The following is an 18,082-nucleotide window of genomic DNA, read 5'->3' as shown; positions in this document are numbered from 1 at the left end:
ACACAATATATTTAAACCTCAAAGAACCCTATTGTATAGGTTTGTGTCACATAGAAAATAAAAGACATCCCATGTCTCAAAGCATACGAAAATTAATATCCTTCTCCGTCCACCCGAATGTCTATAATAAAACTATTATTAAAACATTAATCAATATACCCTGATAATCAAAAATTCTGACTAAGTATTGAAATTTCATCCACAATCCTAATAACATTCTAATATTTCATTTTTATGCAGAAAAATAGAAAAGCGGTGAGCAACAAATCAGTTTAAATATTCACATATACAATCTAACAGCAAGAAATCGAAGATTCATTATGCCAGAACCCATTTTATATCTTGGTTAGACCTGCGGATGATTTAAAATGATCAGAAGTTTAATTTTATTAAAAACAGGTTTTTTTTTAAATTGAAAGTAAGATTTCATAATCGGAGTAATTTCTGTTCGTTTTAAGTTTTAATGTCGCTCCTTACTCTCGGTTTAAAAAAAATGTTTTTTTTTGTTTAATATATTCAGAGAACTGGGTTTAGCTAATACTAGCAAAAAATGTGAAAGAATAGCACTACTCATCTGCTGAACAAAAAATTATAAAAAACAGTTTCTCATTAACCACGTTAAGTATATTCTAACTGCAACACAGCCCTCTCATTTTCATTGAGATGTATGGATATTTACACTCTAGGGCATGTAAAAATTCGCTGACTTCTTTGGGTTTGTTAACAAAACTACCTGTAGCGACTTAATTTTGAAAATTTTAACGGGAATATGATAATCAAGATTCTCATTATGGGTAATACAGGATCAAGGAATCTCAAAATTACAAATTCCTCAAAAAAAATTGCAGAATTCTGACTGATTATTCATAATCTTTTGTTTTAATATCTTTTTAAACTAAAAGTCCCGTCTGTACAAAGCTTGCTTAGGTTGACTTTGGACAATATTATTACGTTAAGTAAACTAGCTGACTTTAAGCTTGCTCTGGCTTCAGAATTGTGGTATCTTCATCTTTTGAGACATTTAAAGAGTCTCACAGAATACAGTTCTGCATACTAACTATTTAAATTACCAAGAAAATCAAACTGCACAGTTCTACCACGCATGGGACAGCTTACTCACGTTTACCACAGCTTTGTCCTGCTTGGTAGACTTTCAGCATGCTTGGCATAGCTTACCAACATTTGGAACAACTTTACCCCACTTGGTATACTTACGGTGCGCTTTGGATAGTTTATCCACATTAACCGGACAGCGAGAAGTCAGTTGGACCTTTAGTATGATTGGAGGCTTTGTGTAATCCTGGGCCAATCTTGGTCACAACATGGTTTTCAGTACTTGGCGATGCTCTTCTATCAACAAGAATCTAAATCCTGCACAGACGGTCCCAAGCCTATTACCTCCGACTCATTATATATTCATGCCTACAAATATAGTTCTACTACGGAGAGGCAACCCATAGTAGATGTAACTACTAGGAAAAGATTTTTCAGCCCAAAAACACCCATTTAAACCTCGTCAAAAGACCATGCCCAGAAGAAATGTCCAATAATTGGAATCCCGTGCGAATGATGTGTAGTTTACTTGGCTATAATTTTCTCGAAGGGCACCACTCATCAAGTGAGAAAAATTGACCGCATCGTCCCCAGTATGGCAGGTACCCCGAAAGGTTCGACTTAGCCCTTTGCAAAGGCTATTGTCCATAAATCTGGATCTTATGGCCTGTCGCAGTTGTCCTAAATAGCTAGTTCAGCCTGCTTGAAACACCTCACAAGCCACACCTCATAGAAAACACCTAAGAGAACTTAAATCAAGAAGAATACTTATTACAAACAATACTAGTAATACAGAAGTAGACCTAAATAGCCAGTTTGGCCTGCTTTAAACACCTCACAAGCCTCACCTTATAGAAAACCACTAGGATAAGTTAAACTAAGAAGAACACTTATTACAAACAATGCTAATAATACAGAAGTAGACCTAAATAGCCAATTTGGCCTGCCTGAAACACCTCAGAAGCCACACCTTATAGAAAACACCTAAAATAATTTAAATTAAGAAGATTACTTTCTACAAATAATGCTAGTAGTACAGAAGTAGACCTAAATAGTTAGTTTGGCTGTTATACCTTGGATGTGAAGAAAGATATGTTTGTGAGGAAGAATTAGCGACAGTACAAACAGGATTAAAAAATAATAAGGCTCTATGTGCTGATGGTGTGGTAAATGAGTTTCTTATAAATTGCGGCTCTGAGGTTAGAAATAAGCTACTGAAGATTATGAATATGGTTTTTGAAAAAGGGGAAGTACCTAATAATTTTTGGAAAACCTTAATTAAACCACTGTATAAAAAGGGTGATAAGAGTGAGTGTCGGAATTGTCGAGGCATTGTCTCTGTAGGTGGCAAATTACTTAGTAATCTGATGCTTTTTAGACTTAGAAACGTTGTAGAAAAAGTTTTAAGAGAAGAACAATGGGGTTTTAGAAAAGGTAGAGGATGTGTCGACCAAATTTTCACACTTAGGTTAATAATCGAGAAGTCCCTTAGTTGTCAAACACCTTTGGTCATCGGTTTTGTAGATTATGAGCAGGCGTTCGATTCTGTTGATAGAAGAGCTGTAGTGAAGATCTTATCGTTATATGGTCAACCAGACAAATACATTAAAGTGAGCTGTGCTATATACGAGACTAATGCTGCTGCAGATAAGGTAGGAAATGAGGCTGGCAGCTGGTTTTGTATTAAATCAGGAGTTAAGCAGGGTTTTGTTCTATCCCTCTTTGTACGGATCGTTTTGATTGACTTTGTCTTAAGGAGCTTAGGAAAGGCGCTGGGAGACCACGGAACCAAAAGGGGAGAAAAAACTCTCCTGGACTTAGGTTATACTGATGATTTAATCATATTAGATGAAATTGTGAGCAAAATAAATTAAATTTTATTGGTTTCGCGAGTTAAGGGTACTAGGATATATTTGAAAACTAACATTAAGAACATTAAGTCACTAAGGCTAGGAATAAGTGAAGTTCCAAGATGGTTTTTTCGTTCGTTTTCAGCTGATTTTCTACAAAAGTTCCATATTTTCAATGTTGACGCCTGGTAAGCGAAAAACTACATGCTACATATGGCCATCTTCTTCATTGAAAATTCAGTCCCTGGGCTTTCTTTTTAAGAGATATTTTTGTTCTGTTTCTACGTAATTAATTTACAAAATAAGATTTATCTTTAGTTTTCTTGCTACATTAAGATGTGTGTGGCTATGTAAGTTTTTACTCAATCGACTCAAACAATCAGATATCATTCTAACTGTTCTTAATACGTTAAACAATACTTTTGACTATAGACACTTTTATTTACGAAATTCATACTGCAAACATTAAACACTCAGGCAAGGAACAATGCGAATGATAACAACGGCTACAACCCTTTGACTCTCGTCCAATTACTCAATCAGTTAAAAACAAAAAAAGCTCTCTGTCATTATGCCTTTTTCAAAAAAGCAGAAGAAAAAGAAACAAATAAATATGACTCGTAATGACCTGAGGTGTGCTCCAAATCTATTTAAGGTAAAATCGTAGACCAAGAGGTTTTCAGGGTCTGAGAAAGCAGGTGAGTTAGATACTAAAACTTTCAGAAATGAATCTATAACCGAAATTATACTCCATGATGATATTTCCAATCCTAAGAAACTACGATTTTCGCAAAAAAACTCGGAAGGTTTGAGGGCGTTAGTGACTGTTTTCGACGCTAACCCCAGTCTCTACTTTACAAGTTATCATTTATTTTACTTTGGCTTTTTAAATATTTTAATTCTCTTTTAAACCGCATTTCGAAACTATCATTCTTGTATTCCAAAACTTTATATTTCGAAATATAATTTTCCCTAAGAATTTCAGATGGAATATAGAATAAAATGATATTGCTGTCAATAAATCTTACTCTATCGGGATAAATCCTAGGCAGCACCATCGCGCTGACTAATTAAAACCGATGTTGGCACAAATTATTATTTCATTTTTGGTTTCAGACCAGAGCACTTTGTGAGAATGAGTTGTCTTAGCAACTTCGAAATGGGCTTATTTAGTTTGAAATTGAAAGTTCTAGTGCCCTGAAAGTTCTAGGGTCAAAGTGATTGAAAGGCAACCAAGCCCCCATGCCCATCATGTCCTCAAACACATCCAATCAAAATTTTTAGATAGTGATTTTTTTACATACTTGAAATTTTTAATAGTTATATCTTTGGGACTGACAATCCCCCCACCAAAGCTCTCAGGGCAAGGGCTATAAGTTATACTAGTTGCCCATGGTTCGTATTTAAGGCTAGTTACGGACGGGGATGTTTTAAAAACTTCGGAAGGAATTCATTCGATTGGTAGTCAGAAGTTCCAGTGCCCTTTTAAGATTCAAAAGTGGTCAGAGAGCTACTAGCCCTCTCCCCCACTTCCTCTTTTCCCCAAATGGATCCAATGATTAATTGAAATGGCCATTTTATTCAAAATAGTCCAAAGATTATTAAACAAGGCCTTCAGGGTTGAAACAAACCCCAAAATCCTGGGGGCAAGTGTAGAATCTATTCCCCGGGTGATTTTAAGTCTTTTTATAAAGGATGGTCGTATAAACTTTATAAGAAGATATCTGATTTGATTGGAAATTTAAGGATTTAGCTCCCTCTTGAGAGTCAAAAGTGATAAAGCAAAAACTAGTAACCCCCTCCCCCCGAAGCCCTCTTTTCCCCAAACACATCTGAATAAAATTGTGAGATAGCCATTATGTAAAAAAAAAAAATAGTCTAAGGAACATATAACAATACCACCAGAGTTGACAACACCCTCCTACAAAAAAAAATAACCCAGGGGTAAAGGTTGAAACCGATATCCGGGGGAAACATAAGGTTTTTATCGAATGGGTGGTCGTGTAAATATGGGATGGGGATCCTTTGATTAAAAAACTGGAGGTTTCAATGCCTTTTCAAGAGTCAAAAGGAGTTGGAAGGAAACCACCTCCACTCCTCGCTCATCATTTCCCAAAACACGTTTTCCCAAAAATCATTTTCACTATACCCACTATAGTGACAATTAAATCTGTAAAGAGTTTTGATTCGAGAATAGAACTCGGATATTATAGCGTTTCCTTCAGATGAACCCCTACAGCAAAACATTACCCTTATCTTTAACTCTTTAAAACTGAATATGAACTCCATATTATTATTGATGAAATAAATAATTTATATATAAAAATATCAGCATGAATAATAATCAATTTGTTGTCTGAGTGATGGAATCAATCCAATCAATATAAGACGAGATTCTGGCATAGACTCCTGGAAATCTTCGATCTCCACATCCAATACCCCAGCTCACAATACCCACCTGGGTCCATCTCTCATCATCTCCCTGAACCACTAATGGACCTCCACTATCGTTCTGAAAAAGAATAACATAATTTTGTAGTGGTGACTACATTTGGTTAAAGACCATACTGGTCCACATGGTTGTATTGTGTGTTAATGTTGATGTTGACATCAATAATGTTTTCAATTTGAAATCATGATTATCAAATTTAAAATTTATTTGATTATTTGAAATTTGAAACATGATTATCACTTATTATCATTTGAAATGTATAAATATTAAATTTGTCACTATATATTTCAAATGATGTTTGATATTTGAGTGGTATCGACGACAATGTCGCGACAGAAGCATAAATTTCTTGTGTTTTTTTCCCATCAAAATTTTCCAAGAAGGTGACCACTCCTCCTTTTAAACACTTCAAGCGAGAAGTAATTCTTAGTAGCAGGGTCTTAAGCCGATGTAAAACGGTTCAAGTGGGTATGCTTATATTTACATGTTTTTATTAAAACATGTTATTCTTTGTGATTTTTTCCATATTAAAATACTATACAATAGACATTATCGCTAACTCTATGTGGATGATGCTTACCAATAGTAATGACAATTCATTAGACATGAAAACTAGTACTTTCGAAATACGGTAGATAATTCGAACAGACCAAGATACTACCTTCTTGTTCAAGTGTAACTCATACAGCAAACCTTATTGATTATGTTATTGTAAACCGAAGACTAGCAGGATCAATACAAGATACTAGGGTGCATAGGAGTGCTGTTATTGATGTTAAAAGTAAAGATCACCATCTAGTTGTATATAAGGTTAATTTAAAGCTGAAATTTTGGAAGGGTAGCCTCCTCCGGGAAAAGTAAGATGTTGGTAGACTCCAGGAAGAAAATTTGAGACAAAATTTCCAGGAACAATTGAGTACTAAACTTGAGAGTTTAAAATTTGACAATGTGGAAGACGGATGGAATAATTTCAGAAAAACAATTTGTGAAGTTGCTGATGGTGTCTTGGGGAAGAGTGCTAAGACAGCAACTAGGAATATTAGTGAAAAAGCTTTAGGTTTAATAGAGAGTAGAAGGGGTTTGTACAAAAATTATCTGAGTGATATGTCGTATGAAAAAAAGGAAAGTAAAGAAAGTGAAGAAAGCATTAAAATATGAACTAAGGAGATGTGAAGTGGAGGCCGTGGATGAAATTGCTGAGGATCTGGAAGATGCGGCTAGACGGCATAATAGTAAAATATTATACTGGCATGTTAATAAATTGAAAGACAGTATACAATCCATACTAGTCCCAGTTAAAGATAGAAATGGGACCACAATTAGTGATAAGGAAAAAGTTAAAGAAAGATGGGTGGAACATTTTGAGAATGCGCTAAACCGAGATACAGTTGCAGGAAAAGATATAGATGAAAATGAAAAAGTTTGTGATACCTTGGATGCGAAGGAAGATTTGTTTAGTGAGGAAGAATTAGTGACAGTACTAAAAGAATTAAAAAATAATAAGGCTCCAGGTGCTGATAACGTGATAAATGAGTTTCTTGAATATGGTGGCTCTGAGGTTAGGAATAAGCTACTGAAGATTATGAACATGATTTTTGAAAAAGGGGAAGCACCTGTTGATTTTAGAAAAACCTTGATTAAACCACTGTATAAGAAAGGTGACAAGAGTGAGTGTCGTAATTATCGAGGCATTAGTCTGGTCTGTATAGGTAGCAAATTACTGAGTAATATGATAATTTTTAGACTGAGAGATGCTGTAGACAAAGTTTTAAGGGAAGAACAGTGCGGTTTTAGAAAAGGTAGAGGATGTGTCGACCAAGTTTTCACTCTTAGGTTAATAATTGAGAAGTCCCTTCGTTGTCAAACACCTTTGGTCCTCAGTTTTATCGATTATGAGCAAGCTTTCGATTCTGTTGATAGAAGAGTGTTAGCAAAGGTCTTATCCTTGCATGGCGTACCAGAAAAATACATTAAAGTCATTTGTGCTATGTACGAGAAAAATGCTGCTGCAGTTAAGGTAGGAAATGAGGTTAGCAACTGTTCTTGTATTAAATCAGGAGTTAAGTAGGGTTGTGTTCTATCCCACAAATGATAAAGTGACTAAAATGAGTAGGGTTGTGATCAAAATGATATAGATCATTTTGATGGACTCCGTCTTAAGGAGCACAGGAAAGGCAGTTCGAGACCACGAAATCAAATGTGGAGGAAAAACGCTCCTGGACTTAGATTTTGCTGATGATTTAAGCATATTAGATGAAAGTGTGAGCAAAATTAATGAATTTTTAGAGGTTTTGCGAGTTCAGGGTGCTAGAATGGGCTTGAAAATTAATGTGAAGAAGACTAAGTCACTAAGGCTAGGAATAAGTGAAGATGAAAAGGTGACGCTGGTTAACGAAAAGATTCATCAGGTTTGCAGCTTCACTAACCTTGGTAGCATTATTAGTAAAGATGGTGGGAGCAGTGAAGATGTTAAAAGTAGAATAGCTAAGGCTCAGGGTGTTTTTTTTCACAGTTAAAATTTTTTTTGGAAGAATAGAAAGATAAGTTTGCAAACCAAGATTATAATATTGGAAGCTACAGTGATGACAGTGGTCAAATATGGCTTTGAAGCATGGGCGCTCCGAAAAGTAGATGAAAATTTACTAGATGCTTTTCAGAGAAATTGTCTACGGATTGTTCTGGGTACCCGGCTGACTGACCGTATTTCAAACAGTACGTTGTACAAAAAATGTGGTTCAATCCCGCTTTCTAGGGCTATAATGAAAGAAAGGTTGAGATGGCTGGGCCACGTTCTGCGGATGAAGGATGACAGATTGCCAAAGATTGTCATTTTTGGCCAACCGTCTGGGGCTACACGAAGAGCATGTCGTCCTTGTTTGGGTTGGAAGGATGTCATAAATAAAGATCTAAGGGAATAGTAGTAGTAGTAGTAGTTCAGTGTGAATTCTAAGGGATCTAAATATTTTCCTCTTATTGTGAAGAGGAAAGTTCACTTGGAAATTCATACTTTATTCCGAAAAGCAGATCCACTGATCCACTTGTTTTTTCTCGAAGTATTTTTCTACAAAAGTTAAACTTTGATAAAGATTACTGAATCTGAGGAGGTACTAGCTCTCCTTGCAGTTAGAGTGAGCATGCATATTGTAATAAAAAAAAATAAAATGATTTTTTTTTCAAATTTGGGTAAGAAGGGAAATTTCAATTGAATGTGGACAGGAAATATCTTCCGTGTAATATACCTTTTGTTTGAATAGTAAAATTTTAAAATCAAATGTTTTAAAAGGCACATAGCTGCACTTTTCTTTACACAAAAATGTTTTCAGCACAATATATTATAGAATTTTAGCATAAAGAGGGGCTGGATTGAAGGAGGGTGCCCCCCTCTCATATAAGGGTTAATCTATTTACTTAAACTTTAATGCTGGTCTTTGATTTAATTTGAAAAAAAAAAATCAGAAAAAGAGAAAGTCACCTACCTGGCAAGCATCTCGTGGTGGATTGCTGGCACATAAGTTTGATTCAAGAATCTGAAATGGGACTGATCCGTCGTACTTGAGTAAACAGTCTTCGTTAGCTTCAATTTGCACACTGGCTTTACGTAATGTTGACGATGCTCTACCTGAAATTAGAACGAATTAATCGGCTTTCCAACTAGGTATATTATTGTTTTTGTTTAAGTAGTTTTGCATTAGGTGTAACATTTTACACTTAAGCAAGTCCTTTTATATTTGGCAAAAGCAGAAATCCATTTCATAATTACAATGATTGTCTAAAATCATCACAAACATAGTAAGTAAACTTTCTAAAATTCAAAACGCGGAATTGTGATAAGAAAAAAGCCATTGGTCACGTATGATCCACGTTTGGTAAAATAGGCTTTAGCCACACCTTCCCACTCCTGTCCCAGAAAATGTTTTGCCCCACTCCCCACATCTAAAGTCAATTAGTTCCTACTCTGTTGACTATTCCACACCCTAACATAAATTTACGGAGAATAAAATTCTACGCAGAGCACAAGTCTTAATGGCATTGCCTACGTTAAAAACAAAATTCCCTCGGAAAGCTTGGATAAATTAAAATAAAAATCAAACATTTAATTGAAGCAGCCCCAAAAACAACTTAAGTTATCCAAAATGCCTTTTAATTTGAAGCACGGTCTGCATTTTTTGTCAAAGTATAACATTTTTATGAACTGACCTTAAAAAATTTCAATTAGTAATTTAAGAGTGGAAAACGCAGTTAAAACAGATTTAAATTTTGATTAAAAATTGGAAACTAAGATTATAAATAAGAATGGATAAATTTCAATCGCAATATTTTCAAATAGTTCGTGGTAACGAACTGTAGTAAGGAGCGACCCGGCTCAATAGTAAACGAAACTCTAAAAAACGGAATTTCGATGCTAAAAGATATATCAAAAGAATCGGATTTTTATGCTGATTTTAAATATATAAGTTTCATCAAATTTAGTCTTTGTCATCAAAAGTTAAGAGCCTGAGAAAATTTGCCTTATTTTGGAAAATAGGGAGAAATACCCCCTAAAAGTCATAGAATCTTAACGAAAATTACACCGTCACATTCAGCGTATCAGAGAACCCTACAGAAATAATTTCAAGGTCCAATCTACAAAAATGTGGAATTTCGTATTTTTTGCCAGAAGACAAATCACGGGTGCGTGTTTATTTGTTTTTTTATTTTTTTGTTTTTTTTCCCAGGGGTCATCGCATCGACCAAGTGATCCTAGAGTGTTGCAAAAGGGCTCATTCTAACGGAAATGAAAAGTTCTAGTGCCCTTTTTAAGTGACCGAAAAAATTGGAGGGCACCTAGGCCCCCTCCCACGCTCATTTTTTCCCCAAAGTCAACAGATCAAAATTTTGAGATAGCCCTTTTGTTCCGCATAGTCGAAAACCGTAATAACCATGTCTTTGGGGATGACTTACCCCCCACAGTCCCTGGGGGAGGGGCTGCAAGTTACAAACTTTGACCAATGTTTTCATACAGTAATGGTTACTGGGAAGTGTGCCGACGTTATCAGGGGGATTTTTTTGGTTTGGGTGTGGGATTCAGGGGAGGGGGCTATATGGGAGGATCTTTCCTTGGAGGAATATTTCATGGGGGAAGAGAAATTCAATGAAAAGGGCGCAGGACTTTCTAGCATTACTATAAAAAAACAATGAAAATGTAAACATGAAAAAGTTTTCAATTTTCAGAAAAGTTTCAGTTTTTTCAATTGAAAGTAAGGAGAAGCATTAAAGCTTAAAACGAACAGAGATTATTACGCATATGAGGGGTTCTAAAAATACTCTAGCATAAAGAGCGAGGTATTTAGGAGGAGATAAATACTTCGCTCTTTATGCTAAAATTTTTTTTAAATAATTTCAACTATTTATTCTACGGCCTTTCTGATTCAGGGGTCATTCTTAAAGAATTGGGATAAAACAAGATTTAGTGTGAAGAGCGAGGTATTAACGAGGGGACCAACCCCCTCATATATATAATCAAAAATATGAGAATATAAAAGTTTGTTACGTAAGTTAATTCTTAAGTTACGTATTTTTTTTTTACTAATAAAAACGTTCGTTAAAAATAAAAGATCTAGTTGCCTTTTTAAGTAACCGAAAAATTGGAGGGCAACTAGACCTCCTTCCCCACCCCTTATTTCTCAAAATCGTCTGATCAAAACTAAGAGAAAGCCATTTAGCCAAAAAAAGAATTAATATGCAAATTTCATTTTTATAATTTATGTACGGAGAGCCAAAATCAGACATGCATTAATTCAAAAACTTTCAGAAATTAAATAAAAAAACAAGTTTTTTTAAATGAAAGTAAGGAGCGACATTAAAACTTAAAACGAACAGAAATTACTCCGTATATGAAAGGGGCTTTTCCTCCTCGACACCCCGCTCCTTGCGCTAAAGTTTGATTCTTTCTCGCAACTCTACTTTTTAAAACAATAAAAAACTTTAGCGTAGGGAGCGGGGTGTCGAGGAGGAAAAGCCCCTTTCATATACGGAGTAATTTCTGTTCGTTTTAAGTTTTAACGTCGCTCCTTACTTTCATTTAAAAAAAACTTGTTTTTTTATTTAATCATTAACAAATTTCAGGTCAAAAATGTCGATTTTTCCCTGTAGGTTACAGGTTTTTTAGGCTCTATATGAGTGTCAATCCAATGCATACTTTTGTAATAGTATGCTTGTAGTTCCCAGGATACAGTCCTGAAGAGGCACTCATTATTTCCAAAATCACAGTTAATTTAAGGATTTTAAAGATTTCACTCCCTCTCTGTCTCTCTTATAATTTCTCTCTCTCTCTCTCATTTTCTGCTCCAGAGTCAATTCCTCTCTCTCTCTCTCTCTCTCTCTCTCTCTCTCTCTCTCTCTCTCTCTCTCTCTCTCTCTCTCTCTCTCTCTCTCTCTGTTTTAGTTTATCACGGGTCCGATGGAGGACTTAACGAAAATAATTCGTTATTATAACGAATTTTCGCCATTGACAGTTGATAAAAGCCATTCTCATTCAAATAGATTGGTTCTCAAAAGCGATCTATGGCAGAAAAACTCTAATCTATTGCAATAGCCTATATTCAACCCAGGGCATATGCAATGTAAAAATAAGAATGCAATATGTACCTCCTTCTTTGGTCACACCCCAACCACTGACAGTTGCAGATTTAGATGTAAAAGTTTCATCTCCTCTTGGAAGGCATACAGGTACTAAATTTGGATCAAAGTCAACCTCCTGTTCCAGACGTAGTATTGCCAAGTCATCTTTCTAAAGGTCAAATCAATAACATTAACGATTATGCATATAGATTCGATACTTCTCTATTATAGCGACGACCACTCAAGCTTTTTCATCAACTAACGCACAGTAGAACCGATTTATTTCGTTAATTGTTTTTAGTATAGCGTGATACAAGACAAGAACAAGTGACAGAATATATGGGAAATAGGTAATTTGGGCTCTATGTTTGAACCTTAGGGGAAGGGGGTAAAATTTTCAGACAATATGAAGTTAGAAAACAATGGTTATTTCATGACATGCAGAATAAATAAATCTAACACATTTTGCATGCAGAACCTCTATACCTTACCCTCCCCCCATGATTTACAAATAATACTTCACTTCTTGAGTGGTTGGCGCTGTAACAGACAAGCACCATAGATTCTTATAATATGCAACCATAAAATAAATAGGAAATGAAATTCTTGTATGTTTTACATATATATATATATATATATATATATATATATATATATATATATATATATATATATATATATATATATATATATATATATATATATATATATATACATACATATATATATATATATATATATATATATATATATATATATATATATATATATATATATATATATATATATATATATACATATATATATATATATATATATAAATAAATAATTTATATATAATATTGCGCTCTGCACACAACAAAAATACAATAAAGATGAGTATGAGGAAATGAAAAGAAATACAAAAAGGGTGAGCTAAATACAAGCACAATTCTTGACAACTTAAACTTTCAAACGCTTTTCTGCATTTAGTACCAGCTCCAAAATTTGAGTATAGGTATATATTCCTCTTCAGCTCCACAAGAATATCTTCAGATGAAAATAAAAAATATCCTCCAATCAGCTAACAATGGGTATATATATATATATATATATATATATATATATATATATATATATATATATATATATATATATATATATATTGGGGGGGGGGGCTTCGCCCCCCCAAGCCCCCCCGCGCGCGTAAGTCGTTACGCGCCATATAAGTTACGCACCATTGTAGTTTTGTCCCTGTGTCCCACCTGTGAATATATATATATATATATATATATATATATATATATATATATATATATATATATATATATATATATATATATATATATATATATATATATATATATATATATATATATATATATATATATATATATATATATTTATATATATATATATATATATATATATATATATATATATATACTTGCGAATATACAACATTCTTCGCTGTTCCATTGTCTGTGCATATAAATAGATTATCAGGTTTACCGACTCTTGAACATGCAACATATAATTGTCCATGGGAAAAACAATCCGTATTCTGATCTATACCTCATTATTCTAATGATTGCCCTTGAGCTTTGTTGATGGTGATTGCTAATCAAACATTCCCTGTGTCCCCATCGTCATTTATATATCCCCCTGTGCCCCCCGGCGTCCCCGTTGTAGTTGTGTCCCTGTGTCCCTGTCGTCATTTATAGTCGACAAACATGACGTCAGTCGACACACAAACATGACGTCAGTCGACACACACGTCCAAGTAGTCATTTGTGTCCCGGTGTCCCAGTCTGTAATTTCTCTTTGAGTGTCCCGGTCGTCATTTATATTCCCTGTGTCCCGGTCTGTATATGCATTCGTTTTTGAGTTGGTCTATGATGAAATAAATTTTTAGGTTTTTGCCCCTTTTTTAGCTTTTTAGTTTTTTTCTTTTTAGTTTTTTTTTGTAGTTTTTACCTTTTTTAGTTTGTTTTTATTTTTATTTTTTTTTAGTTTTCTTTTTCTCCTTTATTTTTCAGTTTTTTTCCTTTTTTTAGTTTTTTTTTACATGTTCAGTTTTTAGTTTTTTTTTTATTAGTTTTTCTTTTTTTTCTTTTTAGTTTTTTTGCTGTTTTTACCCTTTTTTTAGTTTTTTAGTTTTTTTTCGTTTTTAGTTTAGTTTTTTACCTTTTTTAAGTTTTTTTTTAGTTTTATAGCTTTTTAGTTTTTTTAGTAGTTTTTACCTGTTTTTTAGTCTTTTTTAGTTTTTTTTCTATTTTAGTTTTTTTTTCTTCTTTTGTATTAATGCTAAAGCCAAGGTTCGAACCTGGAACCTCTCGGACCTAGAACCTGGAACAAAACGCTTTACCAACTCAGCTACTTCGGCTTGAACACATTTACCTTTTTTAGTTTTTTTTCATTTTTATTTTATTTTTTTAATTTTCTTTTTCTCCTTTATTTGTCAGTTTTTTCCTTTTTTTAGTTTTTTTTTCTTTTTCAGTTTTTAGTTTTTATTAGTTTTTTTTATTAGTTTTTAGTTTTTTTTTTCTTGTTAGTTTTTTTGTAGTTTTTACCTTTTTTTTATTTTTAGTTTTTTTTACTTTTTTAGTTTTTATTTTTTTAGTTTTTTTTAGTATTTTCTTTTTATTTTTTTTGTAGTGTTTATATTTTTTAGTTTTTTTTCTTCTTTTGTATTAATGCTAAAGCCAAGGTTCGAACCTGGAACCTCTCGGACCTAGAACCTGGAACATAACGCTTTACCAACTGAGCTACTGTATTTGTATCGAATTAACGACGCTTCTTGACTACTAAGGTCCCTGCGTCGGCCCTGTAGTGCATTCCTGCAGCATGGTTCAATCTCTGGGTCCCGTATTACCACGCTAAGGTCAAACCCACTGCGGCAACACAGGTAGTTATATAACTGAGCTACTTCGGCTTGAATACATTCGTTTTTGAATTGGTATGTGATGAAGTAATTCAGACGTCATATGCGGACAGTGACGTCACTCGAAAGACACACAGACAACTTATTTTTATATATATAGATTAATTAATAAAATTTCATACGCACTAATAAACTTAAGCATTATTTTATGCATAAACACCCAAACTTTGATAAAATTCCCACATCAAAAGCTTTTACTAAAATCGCCTCAATAGGTGTTGCAACCAAAATATTCTTTATTTATTAATTTACAACCAAAATTAGATAAAGCTGGATAAAACAGGAATTGTGTTCAGGACATTTTGGTTTAAGCTTGTACCACCAGGTCCGTTTAAGGGCAAACTGAAATACCAATCATTATTGTTTATGTTGGGCTGTTTTGCTTTTAAAATAATCATTTAGGACAATCTTCGTAAAACTGATGTTTACATTGAAAAATTTTGCAACAAATTCCGCTCCTTAAAAAATATTGAGCTCCATGTCTTGGCTGGTTAAATCCTAGCCCTTTTTTTTAACTGTACCTAAGTCTAACCCTTATAATGAAAATTTTACGTTTTTGTTTTAAAAAATTGAATGAACCTTGACTATTTTTTCGAATATTTGAACATCTATTCAAAATTTTTAATTTTTTTCCAGATCCTGAATAATGTCTGACCTATGCAACATTTTGTCTCTACAAGCTTAACACAAAAAAGTTTCACTATTTTTTTTTTAATTTGTTTCTATTATTTGAATATTTAGTACAAATTGGAGTATTTTTTTCCAGAACCAGATCAAAGTATCGCCTTTACACCGTTTTGGCTCTAAGGGCTCAACAAAAAGTGACTATTTTTTTTTAAAATACTTTTCTAATATTTGAAAATTTGGTAAGAAATTGGAAAATATTTTTTAAGACACCGAATAAAGTCTCGATTTTGCACCAGTCTGAATCTGAAGGCTCAACAAAAAAGTTCGACTGTTATTTTTTTAATGCTATTTTAATATTTGAACATTTGGCATAAATTTAATTTTTTTTTTTCCAGAAACAGAAGTGAGTCTCCTTTGCACTATTCTTGCTCTAGAAGTTAAAAAAAAAAAAGTTAAGCCCAACAATAACAAAAAATGTGCATAATTATAGACAAAAAACTGTGCATAAAAACTGTGCATAATTATAGAACTAAGATCAGGCAATACGTACAAATTCTTTTTCATTCCACAGGGGATGGACAAAAATCTTCTCCACGTTTACATGTAAAGTATCTAGTCCATCATCTTTGCTGCTGATATCAAATTCATTTAATCGCACCACTAGATCTGCTGGCTGAGGGCGATGGTACGTCCTAAATAAAGCATAAGACTAATTTTATAAGCATAATACTAATTTTATAATTTTATGCTATTTTTATATATAATTTTATAATTTTATATCGCTCTTTACGCTAAAGTTTGACTCTTCCTCTTAACTCTAGTTCTTAAAACAGTAAAAATCTTTGGCGTAAAGAGCGGGGCGTTGAGGAGGAAAATCCCCTTTCATATACGGAGTAATTTCTGTTCGTTTTAAGTTTTAATGTCGCTCCTTAATTTCATTTAAAGAAACTTGTCTTTTTTATTTAACAATTTGGACGTATTTTAATTAATGCATGTTTTGATCTTGGCTCTCCGCACATAAATAATTAAAATGAAATTTGTATATTAATTTTTTTTTTGGCTAAATGGCTTTCTCATAGTTTTAATCGGAAGATTTTGAGAAAAAAGGAGCGAGGGAGGAAGCCTAGTTGCCCTCCAATTTTTTGATTACTTAAAAAGGCAACTAGAACTTCTAATTTTTTACGAACATTTTCATTAGTAAAAAAAAATACGTAATTAAACGAATTAACTTACGTAACGAACTTCTATATTCGTATGTTTTTATTGCATATATGAGGGAGTCCATCCCTCGTCGATACCTCGCTCTTTACACTAAAGTATAAATTCTGTCCCAATTCCTTAAGAATGACCCTTGAATCACAAAGGCCGTAGAATAAATAGTTGAAATTTACTAAAAATACTTTAGCGTAAAGAGCGAAGTATTACGAAGAGGTGAACTCCTCATATGCGTAATAATTTCTGCTTGTTTCAAGTTTTAATGCTGCTCCTCACTTTCAGTAGAAAAAACTTTTCATATTTATTTTTTCATTGTTTTATTTAAATGATGCAAAAAAAAACCTGTGCCCCCTTCATTGAAAGTCTCTTCCCAATTGAAAAGTTTTTCCATGGAGAGATCTTCCCACAACCCCCCCCCCACCGCAACTCTCCCTCCCAAACCAAAAAAAAAATCTGAGAACGTCCGTATACTTCCCAGTAACCATTACTATATGTAAACACAGGTCAAAGTTTGTAACTTGCAACCCCTCCCACGGGGACTGCGGGGGAGTAAGTCGTTCCCAAAGACATAGTTATTAGGTTTTTCGACTATGATGAATAAAATGGCTATCTCAGAATTTTGATCTGTTGACTTTGGGGAAAAAATGTGCGTGGGAGGGGTCTAGGTGCCCTCCAACTTTTGGGTCAGTTAAAAACGGCACTAGAACTTTTAATTTCCGTTAGAATGAGCCCTCTTGCGACATTCTAGGACCACTGGGTCGACATGATCACCCCTGGGGATAAAAAAAAACAACCAAAAAGCAAACAAATAAATACGCATCCCTGATTTGTCTTCTGGCAAAAAATGGGAAATTCCACATTTTTCTAGATAGGAGCTTGAAACTTCTACAATAAGGTTCTCTGATACGCTGAATCTGATGGTGTGATTTTCGTTGAGATTGTATGACTTTTAGTGGGTGCTTTCCCCTATTTTCTAAAATGAGGCAAATTTTCTCAGGCTTGTAACTTTTGATAGGTACGATTAATCTTGATGATAGCTATATATTTAAAATCAGAATTAAAATGCGATCTTTTTTATGTGACTAATGGTATCAAAATTCCATTTTTTAGATTTTGGTTACTATTGAGCCGGGTCGCTCCTTACTACAGTTCGTTACCACGAACTGTTCGACAGTGGCAAGTCTAAAAAAGGAGTTTCGTCAACAATATATAAATGAAAAACTGTCTCATGGTAGTTCTAAAGATAAAAATTACATGCAGTTTTAAGTCGAACAGGAAAAGTGATGAGTTGCAGAAAATTTACTAGATTTTTGAAAAAAAGGAAAACACCTAAAATGGGAAGAAATCTTAAGAAAAAATACA

The 18,082-nt window shown here is 33.7% G+C and overlaps 2 protein-coding genes across 2 annotated transcripts in view; one reads left to right on the top strand and one right to left on the bottom strand.

Moving 5' to 3' along the window:
• Nucleotides 1-2,282: 2,282 nt before the first annotated feature.
• LOC136030710 (uncharacterized) lies at nt 2,283-2,927 on the top strand. The gene has a single exon (XM_065709781.1). It carries the CDS (start codon nt 2,283-2,285, stop codon nt 2,925-2,927), a length of 645 nt encoding a protein of 214 aa, XP_065565853.1.
• A 2,253-nt stretch (nt 2,928-5,180) lies between these two features.
• LOC136030533 (trypsin-1-like) overlaps nt 5,181-18,082 on the bottom strand; it is a 29,322-nt gene continuing 16,420 nt past the window's right edge. Inside the window, exons 4-7 of the mRNA XM_065709576.1 lie at nt 16,056-16,197; nt 11,983-12,124; nt 8,832-8,974; nt 5,181-5,415 (exon numbers count right to left, since the gene is read on the bottom strand). Coding sequence (XP_065565648.1) covers nt 5,248-5,415; nt 8,832-8,974; nt 11,983-12,124; nt 16,056-16,197 — 595 coding nt within the window. The 3' untranslated portion in view covers nt 5,181-5,247. The remainder of the gene's footprint in view (nt 5,416-8,831; nt 8,975-11,982; nt 12,125-16,055; nt 16,198-18,082) is intronic.

The sequence above is a fragment of the Artemia franciscana genome, chromosome 8 (assembly GCF_032884065.1).
Source record: "Artemia franciscana chromosome 8, ASM3288406v1, whole genome shotgun sequence".
Lineage (NCBI taxonomy): Eukaryota > Metazoa > Arthropoda > Branchiopoda > Anostraca > Artemiidae > Artemia > Artemia franciscana.
This window is presented reverse-complemented; position numbering and strand designations above follow the sequence as displayed.

Bases quoted from the DNA above. Each gene is read 5' to 3' on its own strand.
- LOC136030710 (XM_065709781.1), top strand. From the start codon at position 2,283: ATGGTTTTTGAAAAAGGGGAAGTACCTAATAATTTTTGGAAAACCTTA.